The sequence below is a fragment of the Pristis pectinata genome, unplaced genomic scaffold (genome assembly GCF_009764475.1).
Source record: "Pristis pectinata isolate sPriPec2 unplaced genomic scaffold, sPriPec2.1.pri scaffold_196_arrow_ctg1, whole genome shotgun sequence".
NCBI classification, from domain to species: domain Eukaryota; kingdom Metazoa; phylum Chordata; class Chondrichthyes; order Rhinopristiformes; family Pristidae; genus Pristis; species Pristis pectinata.
This window is the reverse complement of record NW_026262525.1, coordinates 1-17,350: the sequence shown is the minus strand read 5'-3', so window position 1 is coordinate 17,350 and position 17,350 is coordinate 1. Positions and strand designations below refer to the sequence as shown.

The 17,350-nt window shown below is 58.8% G+C and overlaps 1 protein-coding gene across 1 annotated transcript; it reads right to left on the bottom strand.

The window, feature by feature from the left end:
• Positions 1–870: 870 nt before the first annotated feature.
• Positions 871–16,362, bottom strand: LOC127567210 (dynamin-1-like protein). The gene is made up of 17 exons (XM_052009894.1): positions 16,111–16,362; positions 14,765–14,915; positions 14,011–14,057; positions 13,497–13,568; positions 12,367–12,453; positions 11,668–11,830; positions 10,683–10,803; positions 8,675–8,806; positions 6,986–7,192; positions 5,914–6,034; positions 5,642–5,797; positions 4,630–4,719; positions 3,835–3,933; positions 3,122–3,262; positions 2,308–2,417; positions 1,887–2,046; positions 871–1,499 (listed from the first exon to the last, which is right to left on the bottom strand). The coding sequence occupies exons 1-17, from the start codon at positions 16,345–16,347 to the stop codon at positions 1,443–1,445; spliced, it is 2,151 nt and encodes a 716-aa protein (XP_051865854.1). The 5' UTR covers positions 16,348–16,362; the 3' UTR covers positions 871–1,442.
• Positions 16,363–17,350: the final 988 nt, after the last annotated feature.

The window sequence follows — 17,350 nt, the reverse complement described above, 5'->3', positions numbered from 1 at the left end:
ATTGCACTGCACTTTCTCTGTAGCTGTGACACTTTACTCTGTACTGTTATTGTTTTTACCTGTACTACCTCAATGCACTCTGTACTAACCCAATGTAACTGCACTGTGTAATGAATTGACCTGTACGATCGGTTTGCAAGACAAGTTTTTCACTGGACCTCGGTAAAAGTGACAATAATAAACCAATACCAATACCTACCGTTGAGACAGTTGTGTCTCCACTTAGCCAGCTCTCCCTGGATCCCATGTGATCCCGTTCTCCCGCTCCCCTTTCCTTGTGTTCATCAGCATTCCAATCCACATGCGAACTGAATCTGATCCAGGGACATATGTGTTCCAACAATGTGCCAGAACATTGGAAATGGGAACACGGGCCCCTGAAACCTGCTCCGTGATCCAGCCCGCCTGTGGCTGGCAGTAAACACCACTTGGCTGCACGTTCCTTATACCCAGGAACCTCGTGTTCTCTGCTTGTCGGAGTATCTAGAGCTGTGCAAGTGAAGCGAGGATACTCCTTCCCCCACCCCCCCAGACCTCTCCCTTCCCCGGTCTGTGAGAGTCCTGGGCTGACTCTTGAGGAGCTCTCCTGGGTGCAACACTTCCTTCTGGGACCGGACTCCTCCCAAGCCAAGGGAGCCCCCCACTCCCCTCTCACACTCTCGCCCCTGGCCCCACACTCCCTCATCAGCCCTTCCTCCAAGGAGCCACGCAGCTCCCCCCCACCCCCCCAGACTGGTCAGACCTCTCAGCCCTACTCCCCAGCCAGTACCCGAGGCCCCCTGAGTGCCAGGGTGAGGGGGATTCCCCCTGCCCAGGCTCGTCTCTCAGTGTCAGGCCGTGCTGGAGGATTGAAGCCACAGGAGTCTCAGGTTTCAGTTGCCGGCCTTTATTTCAGTGGAACACACGGCGGGGGTGTCACTGCAGAGCCACAGGCTGGGCCTTCCCTGCTCCCAGGGCTGGGCAAGGGCCAGCTCCAGCAGTCCCCAGGCAGGGTCCCCGCTCCTGGGAAAGGGTCGACCTCTCCTGCGGACAGGGCAGCATTCACAGCGTACGATAAATTACAGACTCTCACCGCAGAAACAGCGCACATGGTCACTGAGTACACAGGGGAAGGGGAGAAATATGTACACAGCTCACGGTGGGGGGGGGGGGCAAGGGGGAAGATGGGGGGAGTGACGGGGGAGAAGATGGGGTGAGGTGGGGAGGGAGAGAGAGACAGGCAGAGGGAGAGCGGGGGTGGGAGAGGGCGAGGGGCGGAGGGGAAGTCAGCCAGCATCTCCAGTTATCTGCAGCTCAAAGGCAGCTGCCATGGGATGGGCACCTCACCAGCCACCATTTGGGGGGGGGGGGGGGGGGGGGGGGGAGGGGGGAGGGGAGTGGAGGGGCTGTTGGTGTGGAGAACTGGTCTCTGAGCCCGAGCTGTCACCACCTCTGGTCTGCCGTCACCACAGCTGGGTCTCTCTGATCTCCGAGATGACGAGGCTCGCTCTCTGCAGCGCCTGTGGGAACAATGGAGGGGATGGGCTTCAAACTCGCTCTCTGGCCCGGGACAGGGGGGTGGGGGGAACCACCTGGCAGGACAGGAGAGAGGTGCCCTACCCCATGGGACAGGACGGGGGGGGGGGTGGGGGGGGGGGAACTACTCAACGCAACCACACAAGGCCTCCCCCCCACCTCCCCTCCCTCCCCCCACCTCCCCTCCCCGTACCTACGCCACCTCCCCTACCTGTACCTCTCCCCTCCTCATACCTCTCCCCTCCCCGTACCTACCCCACCTCCCCTACCTGTACCTCTCCCCTCCTCATACCTCCCCCCACCCTCCCCCACCTCCCCTCCCTGTACCTCCCCCTCCCCCCCACCTCCCCTCCCCTCCCGGGACCCCTCACCTTCAGCATGCTGGCGGCCTCAGTGCGCTGGGCAGCCACGTCCTCGGACTCAGTGAGCAGCCCGTCCAGGAGCTGGGAGCGGTACAATTGCCCCACCAGCTCGCTCTGCAGGTTGTCCTTCACGTGGTTCACCAGGAAGTGCATCACTGTCTTCGGGACGCTGTGGGGGGGGAGGGGGGAGTGCAGGGGAGGCAGCGTCAGAAAGCACAGCCAGGCCGATACGGTGTCCTGGCCCTCAGTACCTCGCCCCTCCCCTTGCCTTAGGGATCACAGCATCTCCCTGCGGGGAAACCTTACCCCACCCACCCACTGTCCTTGGATCCCCTCCCCGGAGACTGGTGAGCTGCCCAAACCACCCCCCTCCCCCCCACAGTCTCCAGAACGCCGGGAGGGGCGTCGGCGGCTCTGGACGGACACCCACCTGTCCTGGATGCCCTTCCGCACTATGAGGAAGTAAGACTTGATGAGCCGCTGGATGACCTCGCAGTCCCGCTGTTCCCTCAGGCTCAGCTTCCGGGACACCGGCACCGGCTGGGGGGTGAAGGCAGGGGGTTAGTGAGGGGGGGGGCACAGGCAGGGAGTTAGCGGGGAAGGGCAGCCACGGGATGGGACGGTGTCTGTGTCCGTGACCCCCGCCCCCCACTCTCTCTCTCTCTCTCTCTCACACACGTGCACAAACGGGGTGGACAGGGTCCCACACTGGGACACACACACACACACACACACACACACACACACGGGGTGTACAGGGGGACACACACACACATGGGTGTACAGGGTCCCACACTGAGACACACACACACACACACAGGGTGTATGGGATCCCACACTGGGATGCGCGCGTGTGCGCGCGCGCGCACACACACACACACACACACACACGGTGTACAGGGTACCACACCGGGGGACACACACACACACGGGGTATACAGGGTCCCATACTGAGAGAGAGAGAGAGAGAGAGAGAGAGAAGAGAGAGACACACACACAAACACGGGGCGTACAGGATCCCACACTGGGACACACACGCACAGGGTGTACAGGGTCCCACAATGAGACAAACACACACACGGGGTGTACAGGGTACCACACTGGGACACACACACACGGGGTATACAGGGTCCCATACCGAGAGACACACACACACACACAAACACGGGGAATACAGGATCCCACACTGGGGGACACACACACACGGGGTGTACAGGGTCCCACACTGAGACACACACACGCACCGCGTCCAGCAGGTTGACCGCGTGCCCTTTGCCATGGCTGGACTGCTCGGGACCGGCCGAACTCCTGGACTTCTCCTCGGACCACCGCTCCTCGGCTCTGTCTGCCTTCCACTTGTGGCCCCCGTCCTGTAGCGCCTCAGCCTGGGAGAGAGGAAGGAGCATCAGTCCCCCTGGGAATGGCTCGGATCTTGGAGCTACAGGGCAGAGGGAGCTGTCCTTGTCACAGGACAGGGCCCGGGTCTGTCTGTGACCACCCCCCCACCGCCCCCCCCCCCACACACACACACACACACACACACAGGGACAGGGTCTGTGACCCCACCCCCAACCCAGGGGATGGGATCTGTGTCCCCATCCCCCACACATGGCACACATGGGGGCAGGGTCTGTGTCCCCACCCCCACCCCCCACACACGGGGACGGGGTCAGCGTCCCCACCCCACACACGGGGACAGAGTCTGTGTCCCCATCCCCACTCCCCACACACAGGGTCTGTCCCCACCCCCGGGGACAGGGTCTGTGTCTCCCCCCAACACGGTGGGAGAACAGACACCCCGTGCGGGTCTGCATCAGACGGTGGGTATGGTGGTGATGGGACCTCCCACACCCCTAGTGCGCCGCCTGCCCTGGTGGAAGAGCCGGGTCCCCGGCTACCCGGTGAGGGGGGGGTCAGCGGGCTGGGTACCCGGTGAGGGGGGTCAGCGGGTGGGTACCTGGGTACTGTTCACCGACGCGGAAACCATGGCAGCGTCGCTGAAGTCAGGGTGCTTGGTGTTGATGTAGGCCAGCTCGATGGCAATGAGGTTGTGCACCTGGGGGTGGGGAGAAGGGGGGCAGAGAGAGGAGGAGGATAGTGGGGGGGGGGGGGGGGGGGAAGAGTGATGAGGGGGAAAGAGATTACCCAGAGACATTGGAGTGCACACTTCCACCCCCCACACGACACACGCCCCAGCCACAGACCCCTCCCACCCCGGACATTCTCTCTTCTCCCCCCTCCCGTCGGGCAGAAGATACAAAAGCCTGAAAGCACGTCCCACCAGGCTCAAGGACAGCTTCTACCCCGCTGTTATAAGACTATTGAACGGTCCCCTAGTGCGATAAGATGGACTCTTGACCTCACAACCTACCTCGTCGTGGCCCTTACACCTTATTGTCTGCCTGCACTGCACTTTCTCTGTAACTGTGACACTTTACTCTGCATTCTGTTATTGTTTGCCTTTGTACTTCCCCAGTGCACTGATGTGATGAATTGATCTGTATGAACGGTGCGCAGGACAAGTTCTTCACTGTACTTGTGACAATAATAAACCAATTCCTCTACTCCGGCTGACTGGGGAGGTTTGCTCTCACTGTGAACCCACCCCAGGTACCACACAGACCTCCCCCTGCTCCACCCCCCACCCCAGCCCTCACCGAAAGCCGACCGCCACGTCCTGTCACCATGACACAGCGCGAGGGGTGCCGACTCCCCTCCGAACCCGGGAGTGGGGGGCCAAGGGCAGGCTCACCATCTCGTTGGTCACGGGCAGCCTTCTGCGCAGCAGACCCATCACCACCTCCACGATGGCGTCGTGCAGCTTTGGGAACCGCAGCAGCTCCTGCAGGGGCCAGAGGAGGCGGCCGTGAGTTCAGGGCGGCTGGGTATCGGACAACGCGGGACCAGTGAGGTTCTTTCCCCCCCCCCCCCCATGTCCTGCCCACCGCTGGGCGAGGAGAGGCTGCAGAGATGGGAGGGGTCCCTGTCCCGCCCCACCCATTCAAAATACAGAAGTGCAAAGGGACTTGGGGGTCCTCAGGCAGGATACCCTGAAGGTTAACCACCAGGTCGGATCGGTGGTAAGAAAAGCGAATGCTATGTTGGCATTCATTTCGAGAGGTATAGTGTATAAAAGTAAGGATGTGATGTTGAGGCTCTACGAGGCACTGGTGAGGCCTCATTTGGAATACTGCGTGCAGTTTTGGGCGCCTTATCTTACGAAGGATGTACTGATGTTGGACAGGGTTCAGAGAAGATTTACGAGGATGATTCCTGGAATGAAAGGGCTGACATACAATGAGCGTTTGTCGGCTCTTGGACTGTACTCACTGGAGTACAGAAGAATGAGAGGGGACCTCATAGAAACATTTCGAATGTTGAAAGGACTGGGCAGAGTAGATGTGGCCAAGCTGTTTCCTTTGGTGGGTGAGTCCAGGACCAGAGGGCACAGTCTTAGAATTAAAGGGTATAGAGGGTACGCATTTAGAACAGAGATGAGGAGAAATTTCTTTAGCCAGAGGGTCGTGGATTTATGGAACTCGTTGCCACGTACAGCTGTGGAGGCCCAATCACTGGGGGTGTTTAAGGAGGAGATTGATAGGTATCTAATTAGTCAAGGTATCAAGGGATATGGGGAAAAGGCCGGGAATTGGGGCCAGATGGGAGAATAGTTTAGCTCATGGTGAGGTAGCAGAGCAGACTCAATGGGCCAAATGGCCTACTTCTGCTCCTTTGGTGATCTATGATCTTGTGAGCCCACCTACCTGGGTGTTGTTGGTGGAGCAGTGCTGGATGATCCTCTGCAGTTCCTCGTGAACCAGCTCCACACAGCGCAGGCACGGCTCCTCCAGCCGCTTGATCTGCCTCTTCACCAGCAGCTCGAAGGACACCTCGGGGACGAAGAGAGCTGGCCGCGGGCCCTGGGAGGGGGGAGGAGAGACAGCGGGTGAGGCGGGCGCAGGCAGCAGAATACCCCACCCCCTTGCATCTCTGCGCCCACCCTCGGTACAGCAGGCCGCCCACCACCCCCGGTTACCGTGGCGTTCCTGATGGCAGTCAGCACATCCAGTGTGGTCAGTCCCGTCAGCGGGTCAATGGACTCCAGGGTGCGGCCGAACGTCTCATGGAAGATGTAGCAGATCCGGGCTCCGCCGCAGCTGTAGGGAGAGGGGGGTGGCACATCAGACTGGGGGGAGGGGGGTGTTGGGGCCAAGGCCGGTGAGGGACCAAGGACCCGGTGGGAGCTTTCCTCTCTCAGCCCGCTCCCACCCCAGGCAGAATTCCCCAGCAATCCAGACAGGAGAGCTCCAATAATCCCACGTCCAATGGTTCCGAGAAACCAAGAGCCCAATAACTGGCTCAACGTGTTCTGTTCCCCAACACCTGCCGTGGCCCCGTCTCCCACTCCCTTTTAACCCACCGGGGCCCCGTTTCCCGCTCCCTTTGAACCTACCAGGACCCCATTTCCCGCTCCCTTTGAAAACGTCGGGTCACTGTTTCCCGCTCCCTTTGAACACGCCAGGACCCCGTCTCCTGCTCCCTTTACACCCACCGGGACCCCGTTTCCCGCTCCCTTTAAACCCACCAGGGCCACCTATCCCCTGCACTTCCTTTGAACTCCTAAGGTTGATTGGAAAATTTAATCATGACACTAGTTAAGTCTTGGGTTGGGGGGAAAGAAAAGTGAATTAAAATTGTGTTGGGTTGCTGTCGGGAGTAACGTCCGACCGTCCAGAAGATTGGATTGTCCGGCACCACCAGGGTACCAGACTACCGGAGTTTTACGAGCACAGCATCACCCAGCTGCAGGTGCACACTCAGCGCCCTCCCACACAGACGGGCAGTGCTGATGGGGAGGAGGAGAGCCAGGAGGAGGCTCCAGCAGAGTGCAGTGTGGACTGATGTGCTGCTTCACCACCAGAGGCCAATCCTACCTGCCTTCACCCCGGTCCTCTGCTGTCACCTCCCTCCCAGAGCACACTGCCTACACACACACACACACACACACACACACACACACACACTCTCTCTCTCTCTCTCTCTCTCTCTCTCTCTCTCTCCTGGCCTGCGTGCCGTTACCACTCCCCCCCACCCTCCCCCAGACTCACAGCTCGGAGGTCTCGATGTTCCTCGCTGTGCCCTCGATGGTGTGGCAGTATTCCGTGGCGAACTTGGTGATGATCTGGAGCAGGGTGGCGTTGTGGTCCTCGATGGGGTACCCGTAGCTGTTGAGCATGGACTGGTACTGGGCCGTCAGCACGTTCACCCGGGTCTTCAGCTCCGGGAGGCAGTCCCGGATGTGGTGCATCAGTAACCTGTGGGGGCAGAGGCAAAGTCACCCCGCCAGCCGGACCCCACGCCCGTACCGCTGACCACATCCCAGGGCACGCGGGAGTCAGGCAGGAGGCCGCGGCTCAGACTGCCCGGGTCAGGGTTGTTTCTGGGTCCAGGGGCCCTCGAAAGAACAAGTCGGACCTGTTTCCCCGAGTGGAGGGAATGGAGTGAGACGAAGGTTTGATGGAGACACCAGAGACTGCTGGCTGCTGCATTCTGGAGCAACAAACCAGCTGCTGGAGGAACTCAGCAGCTCAGGCAGCAGCTGTGTGGGAGGGGAACGGACAGCTGACGTTTTGACCCCAAACGTCAACTGTCCATCTCCCTCCACAGACGCTGCCCGACCCGCTGAGTTCCCCCAGCTGATTGTGGCTTGCTCCATTTCTAGAGCCAATCTGAGCGGCCTTCCCTCTCCAGCAAGGACATCCTTTCTCAGCTAAGGAGACCATAAAACATAGGAGCAGAATTAGGCCGTTCAGCCCATCGAGTCTGCTCCACCATTCGATCATGGGTGATCTATTTTTCCCTCTCAACCCCATTCTCCTGCCTTCTCCCTGTAACCTTTGACGCCCTCACTAATCAGGAACCTATTGACCTCTGCTTTAAATATACCCAATGACATGAATTCCACAGATTCACCGCCCTCTGGCTGAAGAAATTCCTCCTCATCCCAGTTTATTGACCTCTGCTTTAAATATACCCAATGACATGAATTCCACAGATTCACCGCCCTCTGGCTGAAGAAATTCCTCCTCATCCCAGTTCTAAAGGGACGTCCCTTTATCCTGAGGCTGTGCCCTCGGATCCCGGACTCTTCCACTGATGGAAACATCCTCCCCACGTCTACTCTATCCAGGCCTTTCAGTATCCAATAGGTTTCAGTGAGATCCCCCCTCATCCTTCTAGACTCCAGTGAGTACAGGCCCAGAGCCATCAAATGCTCCTCATACATTAACCCTTTCATCCCTGGGAATATTCTCATAAACCTCCTCTAGACCCTCTCCAAGGCCAGCACATCCTTCCTTAGATACGGGGCCCAAAACTGCTCACAATACTCCAAATGTGGCCTGACCATTTGCCCTTCTGGCTGCTTGCTGCAGCTCCAGGTTCGCTCTCGGAACAAGGATACCTGGGTCCACTCGATCGTCGACACTACCCAGCCTCACACCAGTGGAGAATGGAGGGTTCCACAGATTCCTTTCCTAACCTGACTCCGTGACGTGAAGGGAACAGAAGATGGGAGCCTTTTGCCTGATCTTTACCCCACTGGCTCCCATCTTCTGTTCATTCTGCCCCTTCCCCTGTCTCCGTAGTCAGAACAGACGCCGACTAAGTCGTCACCACCTCCTCGGGGATCTCCATGTACCCCCGCTCCCCCCCACCCCACGCCAAGGTGCCCTGGTGTTATCTCTGACCACCCCCAACCTTTCTCTCTGGGAAAGCGGGAAGTAGGAGAGCCTCACCTGTTGAGCGTCTTGGACAGGTATTTGGTTCCATTGCGGTTAGCCAGCGACGGGTACCTCTTCTGCAGGAAGGCCTGTTCATCCTGGATGGCATCGGCAATGCTCTTGTTGACGTTGATGTCGTGCTGACTCCTGGGAGGAGCGCAGACAAAGTGAGACAGAGGCGCCTGCGGCCACAGGTCATGGGAGTCAGGAGCAAGGCCGCTGCACCCATAGCTCGGTGAGCCAGCTAACTCGACCTCAGCTCCTCTCTCCTGCCCTACCATTCCATTCCGCTCCCTCCCCTACCCTGGTGACCAGAGCTCCAGCCCAAGGGACCAATCCCTCAGCACCCATCCCATCAATCCCTCATATCCCATCAGACCACCTTTCCATCTTCTAACCCTGGAGCACTGAGATGGGGCTGACCTCGCTCCATTGCTCCTTCTGGGACAGCCCCTCAGCCCAGCAAACATCCAGTGAAACGTTGCTGAACTGCCTCTCGGGCAGGTTTATCCAGCCCACTGCTCTTGACTACGTCCCACCGGAGCCCTGTAACATCTCAGCTGGAACTCCTGCAACCACCTGCAATAAAAGGCCGAGGTGGTGCACCGGTCAAGTCCTGGACTCACGTCTCAAAGACCCCGAGTTCAAACCCCACCACGGCAGCCCTGGAACTTCTCAGTTGAGTCAGTTCCCTGGAAAGTGTCAGTGATTACTCAGTAATTACTACCAGAACAACGGCAGGATTGTTGGAAAAGCCACACTAATTCACTCATGCCATTCTGGGGAAGAAATCGATTAACCTGGTCCGCAGGGAACTCCAGGCCCAACTCATGTGGCCAACTCTTTTGAGGAAGAAATGGTTACCCCCGCCTCCACTACAGGGTCAGTTATGGATGGGCAATACACCTGTGGCCCCAACAGATGAATATCCAAACAAAAATACGTAACATTTAGCACAAGGATGTGATGCAGAGGGGGTGCAGAGAAGATCCGCCAAGACGTTGCTTGGGATGGAGATTCTTAGTTACCGCATCACAGGGTTACTGTATTGTGGAGGGTCGTGGCTGTCACACGACAGCACTGCCCATGACCTGGTCGGAAGACACACCACTGCCAATCAAGGTTTGGCCCCGCCCCACCCACCAGCGCACACCTGACCATTGGCCCCTTTAAGTACCTTTGTACTTGGCCTTGGACCATTGGCCTTTGTAATCGATTAGTCCTTGCTGGCACCGAACCATTAGCCCCCTGTAAATGACCTGGGCTGGACCCCCAGCAGCCCTTCAGCACTATAAAGGGCGCCACGTGTGCTCGGCTCTCTCTCTTTGCCATCTTCGAGGAACCACCCTGCTTCACTCCAGGCCAAGTACTGTGGAACGGCACCGGAGAGATCATTGGTGAGGTGCGCACTGTTAAAGGGTTGGGACCATCTTAGCCAGTGTCCCTAGTAGCGTAGTGACCCCTGAGTCAAGGGGTGGCAGGTATTGTATTGTTTCTCCCTGATTGTATGTACCTAGTTCGGTGTGGGTGTGGGTGTGTGTGTGTTTTATCCCCGGTGTGATTTTCCCACACTCGCTATAAGCTGTGCACGTGTGTGTGTTATTCCCATTACCATCTTCCCATGCTCATCTTTTGTAAATAAGATCATTTACTGCCAGACTGTGTTCAGAGCCCTTGCTTTTGAGACCCATTGAATCTGTTTTCTCACTCACAACAGTTACACAGCACAGAAAGAGGCCCTTTGGCCCACCTCGTCCATGCCGACCAAGGCGAGTTCTTGAGCTGGTCCCCTTTTCCTGCGATTGGTCCTATCCACGTACCTTTTAAACACTTCAACTGTACCCACCTCTACTACTTGCTCTGGCAGCTCAATCCACGTACCCAGCGCTCATCTTATTCTCCTCATCCACCCACACACTGGGGGCAATTTACCCACCGACCCGCACATCATCGGGACGTGGGAGGGAACTGGAGCACCCCCGATCCCCCTCTCCTTCCGCATCCCTTCCCCGCGCGGCCGCACCTGTTGACCACCCCGACGATGCCGAGCTTCACTGGGACCACTCGGCCCATCAATACGTCCATGGCATCTGTGCCAGCGTCCATTAAGTCCAGCTTCGTGATCACCGCCAGCGTGCGACGGCCTGAGGGAGCAGACACGAGGTGAGTCACGGCCGATGGATCAGAACCAGGTTCATCGTCATTGACTGACACGCGCGTGAAACGTGTTGTTTAGCGGCGGCAGTACAGCACAAAGGCGTAAGGTTTCGATAAATTACAAAATAAATAAATAGTGCTAGAAAATAAAACAATAATGCAGTGGTTCATGGACCGTTCGGAGGGCAAGAAGCTGTTCCTGAATCGTTGAGTGTGGGTCTTCAGGCTCCTGTACCTCCTCCCCGATGGCAGTAACGAGAAGAGGGCATGTCCCGGGTGGTGAGTGTCCTTGGTGATGGATGCCGCCTTCCTGAGGCGCCACTTCTTGAAGATGTCCTCGGTGGCGGTGAGGGTTGTGCCCGTGATGGAGCTGGCCGAGTCCACAACGCTCTGCAGCCTCTTGTGATCCTGTAATTGGAGCCTCCTCGCCAGGCTGTATATTGTCCCTAGCGCGTAGGTGGGTGGGACTTGCTCAGGGCGAGAAGAATAAAATGATTGAGAAGGGTGGTGGGTGTGTGGAACGAGCTGCTGGAGGAAGTGGTACAGGCAGGTACAACTATAGAAGTCACTTGGACAGGTGCAAGGATAGGAAAGGTTCAGAGGGATCTGGGCCAAACGCAGGACTGGCTCAGGAAGACACGTTGGTCGGCATGCAAACAGTCAGAATGGTCTCCTCCTCCAGAGGAGATCGGAGGGGTTGCAGTCCTGTGGGGAAGGAGATTCCTCCGCAGTGTTCCAGCCCACCCACTGGCCAGCTGCCCCTGGCCACAGACACCCAGGACAACATTACAAGAACACTGCTCCATCAGCCTGCCGCGCACTCCAGGGACTGGCACGTTTTGGTCGCTTACCGTCCGGGTCGACGTCACGGGCCAGCTTCAGGGCCTCCGAGGTGGCCATGTCAGTGTTGGCAGCCGTCACCCCCAGGATCAAGGAGTTGGGGTTACTGATGTACGTCGCCAGCATTTCGCGGATCTGCTGCTCGATATCTGGGGGCTGGTCTCCGACTGGGACCTGGAGCATTGCAAACACACACTCAACGGGACCGTCATAGGCTCCAAGTGCTTCTACACCGTCCCATCAGACACTCCCGGGGTCAGACACAGGGTGAAGCTCCCTCTACACCGTCCCATCACACACTCCCGGGGTCAGACACAGGGTGAAGCTCCCTCTACACCGTCCCATCACACACTCCCGGGGTCAGACACAGGGTGAAGCTCCCTCTGCACCGTCCCATCACACACTCCCGGGATCAGACACAGAGTGAAGCTCCCTCTACACTGTCCTGTCACACACTCCCAGGATCAGACACAGAGTGAAGCTCCCTCCGCACCGTCCCAGGACAGGAAAATGGCTTTAACTTCCCTTCCCTCCTGATATTCAGATCCAGGGTCTGCTGGAGGACCCGGTATCTGCCAGCTCCATTTCCCCAAGGTCAGAGCCCCGAAGCTGTTGGAGACGACTAAGCTCAGGAAGATGAAAGTAATTCAGAAAGTTTTGAGATGTTGTTGCTACGCAGCAATGAGGCATGCTATTACAGTCTTGGTTACCTTGGTGATACCAGGGAGGTCGACCAGGGTCAGGTTGAGAACGTGGGGCGAGAAGATCTTCAGGTGAATAGGCTCCGGGCTGATCCCCTTCAAAACAAAGAGAGACAGGAGGTGGAGAGGAAAGGGACATCAAAGCTACAGTGAGTGTACAAACTGCATCAAACTTCATTCCCACTGCATCCTCCACAAGCGGAACCAGACTCTTCACTGCTGTCGAACTGAGCCTCCAGCCACACAGCGTGCTGAGGGGTGGGCCAGTCGACTGCGTGAGGCATCGCTCAGGACGTCATCCACCAGGAGGCTGGGTTGTACAGCTGCGTGTTCAGGATAACACAGTGGCACGGGAAGAAGTCAGAGTCGAGTTTACTGTCAGATGCACAGGTCTGTGTGGGCACAGGGGCAACGAAAACTTACCCGCAGCAGCATCACAGGCACAGAGCATCAGAGAAGCAGCATTCACAAGAAAAGCCTACAGTACATTAAACATCAATTATACACAATTTCTTCAAGAAAGAAAGCAACTGGGGCAAAAATAAAGCCCATTTTAGTGCAAAGTGATCACAGTGGTCATAGTGTTGCTAAATTGTAGTGATCAGGGATGTGCCGCATGGTTCAAGAACCGAGTGGGTGAAGGGGAGTAACTGTTCCTGAACCTGGTGGTGTGGGGACTTCAGGCATCTGTACCTCCTGCCCGATGGGAGCTGTGAGAAGATGGCACGGCCCAGATGGTGGGGATCTTTGATGATGGATGTTGCGTTCTTGAGGCAGCGCCTCCTGTAGATACTCCCGATGGTGGGCAGGGATGTGCCCGTGATGTACTGGGCTGAGTCCACGACTCTCTGCAGCTTCTTACATTCCTGCGCATTCGAATTGCCGTCCCAGACTGTGATGCAACCGGTTAGGACACTTCCAACAGCACATGGCTAGCAGTTTGTTAGTGTTCGGTGACAAGCCGAACCTCCTAAGGCCTTGACTGTTGCCCGTGGCTGTTACAGAAAGGGAAGAGGGAGTCCTCTCCCTTGACGTTCCTTCCACAGCTCAGACCTCCAGCAGGGACAGAGGCAGCGGAGGGAATGCTCAGGGACCGCAGGTGCCCGTGTGACGCTGCAGCCTTGGCCAGCTCTGCTTACCTTGTTGGTGCCTGTCATACGCTCCGTCTCATTCTCAATCTCCTGTCGGATTTCATCAAAGTCCACAAAGATCTGCGGGGAGATGTCGGCAGGCGTTAATTCCACACGGGTCGGCCCAAACCCCGACCGCCAGCGGGAAAATCCTGGGTACGAGCCCAGCCGCCACCTGTCCACGGGGACTGGGTCGGACACATGCTGGAAGAGGGAGCCGGGAGGGGGGTGGGCGGTGTGGGTGGGAGTGAGGCAGTGCTGCGTGAGAAGGGTGAGGGATGAAGTCAGTGTGAGGTGAAAGAGGGGACTTGGGGGCGGTGGGTGAGGAGGGGAAGAGGGGGAGGATAGGAAGTGCAAGGGAGAGGGTGAGGGGTAGAGAGGGCAGAAGAGGAAGAGGAGGGAGGGAGGGAGGGAGGACGGGTGGAACAGGAGGAGGAGGGAGGACAGGAGAGGAGGGGGAGGGAGGGCGGGTGGAAGAGGGGGAGGGAGGGAGGGGGGAGGGAGGGGGGAGGGAGGGAATTACCTTATTCTTGCAATGCAGGAACATCCCCCATTCCTCAACAACGGTCCCTGGAGAGAGGCAGACGTCAGGAAGGAGTCAGGAACATCACACCCACCCCTCCCGCTGGGAGGAGGGGCAACACCCTGGCTTCAGCACAGGGCCTGAGGCTGATCGGGTTCCCTCCTTTCCCACTCCCCCCAGTGAGTGGGACCCGTTGGTCAGTGTTACTCCGAGGCCGGCGCCAGAGGCAGACCCGTGGGACATCTGGGCTGGGGTCAGGGGCAGGTGGGAGCACAGCCCTCATCCTCCGAGCAGAGTCCCACCCCGAGGCCAAGCAACCGATGCGTGCACAGCAAGATCCCCCAAACATCAGAGCAAAATCTGATTTTGGGGAACGCTGGCTGAGGGACACACGTGTTTTGGGGGGACACAACCCCCTCACTACCGCCCCTCCTGAGGCACTGGTCCCTCCCACAGCTCCCACCCACTCACTGCTGCCCCCCCCACAGCTCCCACCCCCTCACTGCCGCCCCTCCCGAGGCACCGCTCCCTCCCACAGTTCCCCCCTCACTGCCACCCCTCCCACAGCTCCCAACCCCTCACTGCCCCCCTCCCACAGCTCCCAACCCCTCACTGCCCCCCTCCCACAGCTCCCACCCCCTCACTGCCGCCCCTCCCTCACTGCGCGCTGGATTCGAGAGTGCTCAAGGGGCAGGGGCCTGGCAGCACTGCCCCTGCCCACGGCGCTGTGGGAGATCGGCCGCTGGTGCCTCACCGTTGTCCCCACCGGCTGCCTGCTTCCTCTCCTCCGCCGACACCACGTTGACCAGCTGAAGGACGAGGGGGCGGCGCGTCACGATGCCGGACCCCCGGGGAAGGAAGTCCCTCCCCACGATGCTCTCCAGCACCGAGCTCTTCCCACTGCTCTGTGGGGGACGAAGGGAGAGGATTCACCCTGTGCCCAGCGCCCCTCCACTCCCCACCTCACTCTGCCGCTCCCCAACACTCCACCCACACCCTCCTTTGTCTGCTCAACTTCCCTCCCTCCTTCCCCATCAACTCCCCTCATCTTCCCTTCCCTCCCTCAACTTCCTTCCCTCCTATCCCTCAAACTTCCCCTTCCTCCTCCCCTAGCCCCCATCCTACCCCCTCCTACTCCCTGCCTCCAGCCTCACTCCATCCTTCCCACTCCCCCTCACTTACTCTCCCCTCCTCGCTCTCGCTCCCTCCCCCTCACTCATTCACTCTCCCACTCCCTCCCCCATCTCTCCCTCCCACCCCCTCATTCCCTCCCTCCCACCCACATTCCCTCCCTCCCTCCTCCCCCACCTCATTTCGTCCCTCCCACCAACCCACCTGACTCCCTCCATTCCCCCTCACCCACCGCCCTCCATCCATTCCCCTTCATCCACTCCCCTCCTCACCCACCCACCTCCCTACCCCCCTCACCCCTACCCCTCTCACTCCCACCCTCACCCACCTCCCTACCCCCCTCACCACCTCCCTCACCCACCTCCCTACCTCCCTCACCCACTCCCACCTCCCTACCCCCCTCCCTACACCCCTCACCCACTCTCACCTCCCTACCCCACCCTCCCTACCCCCTCACCCCCACCCTCCCTACCCCCTCACCCCCACCCTCAGCCACCTCCCTACCCACCTCCCCACTCCCTCATCCACTCCCCCCTCCCTCACCCCCCTCACCCCCTCCCACCTCCCTCACCCCCCTCACCCCCCTCACCCACACCCCCCTCACCCCTACCCCTCTCACTCCCACCCTCACCCACCTCCCTACCCCCCTCACCACCTCCCTCACCCACCTCCCTACCTCCCTCACCCACTCCCACCTCCCTACCCCCCTCACCCACTCTCACCTCCCTACCCCCTCACCCCCACCCTCCCTACCCCCCTCCCTACCCCCCTCACCCACTCTCACCTCCCTACCCCCCTCACCCCCACCCTCCCTACCCCCCTCCCTACACCCCTCACCCACTCTCACCTCCCTACCCCCCTCACCCCCACCCTCCCTACCCCCCTCCCCCACCCTCAGCCACCTCCCTACCCACCTCCCCACCCCCTCACCCACTCCCACCTCCCTCACCCACACCCCACCCCACCTACCTGACTCCCCACCACCACGATCTGCGGCAGCTGGATGAGTTCGGCCCCCAGCGTGCCGAATATCTCCTGCAGCTTGTTGACGACGGGGATGAGGGTGTCCATACCGAGCCGCCGGCCGCTCGGCCCGTCCCGTCGCCCCTCTCCCAGCGCTGGGCCGCAACCGCCCGCCCGTTCAAACTCCAGACGGCCGGCGGAGACCCGCCTCCCCGCCCCATTGGCCCAGGGGACATCAATCATGACAAGTCCCGCCTCCTGACAGCTTCAATTGGTCAGTCCTGTGAGGTCCGATTGGCTGATAGCCATGTCCATCATATCGCGGGCGCCGGAGACTCTGAATAAAAGCGGCAGATGCTGGACTCTCTCAGGAGATCGGGTTGTGTTTGTAAAGAGAAAAATAACGTTGCCGGTTCTGACTCGAAATGGTACCTCTGTTTGTCTCTTCTGTTGTTATTTTGGGGGGTAGATTGCCCGGCCCCCGCTGGCTGGTTTGTCAGAATCTATTGGCGCACGCAGCGGTCCATCAACCACGGGGTGGGGAGAAGGACCAATAAGGAGTGCCCAGTGGGCGGGACTACGGCAAGCCGACGGCAGCACGTCCATCAACCAGGGAAAGCGAACGCGTTCTCGAACGCCATCCTCCTCCATCCATAGAGCCGCTGGCAGAGTTGTGAGGGGAAGCGGCCTCGCCTCTGGGGCGGGGAATAGGTCGGCTGCCAACAACGGGGTAATAGGTCAGGTCAACAAGCTGAAGGAACTCTGGATGCCAAGGGTGGGATGGAAAATAAGGTTGCCTTGGGGGAACTGCGAGCAGGAGCTACCCTGCAAGGTAGAACATTCATTCGAGATGCAAGACTCATCTGGAGTGAAGATGCTGCTTGACCCGCTGAGTTCCTCCAGCACCTTGTGTGTTGCTCCAGATTTTATCTGGGAATCACCTGGTACACGAAACGCCTTCTTGTGCAAGGAAGGTATTGGTTTATTATTGTCACTTGTACGGAGATGCAGTGAAAAATTTGTCTTGCGTGCCGTTGATGCAGATTAAATTCATTGCACCATGCATTGAGGTAGTACAGGGTAAAAACAATAACAGAATAGAGTCACAGCTACCGGGGAGTGCATTGCAGGTAGACAATACTAGACGTTACTAGGGTGTGAGAAGAAAGGGATCTAAGATTTCTTTATTAGTCACATGTACATCGAAACACACAGTGAAATGCACCTTTTGCCTGGTGTTCTGGGG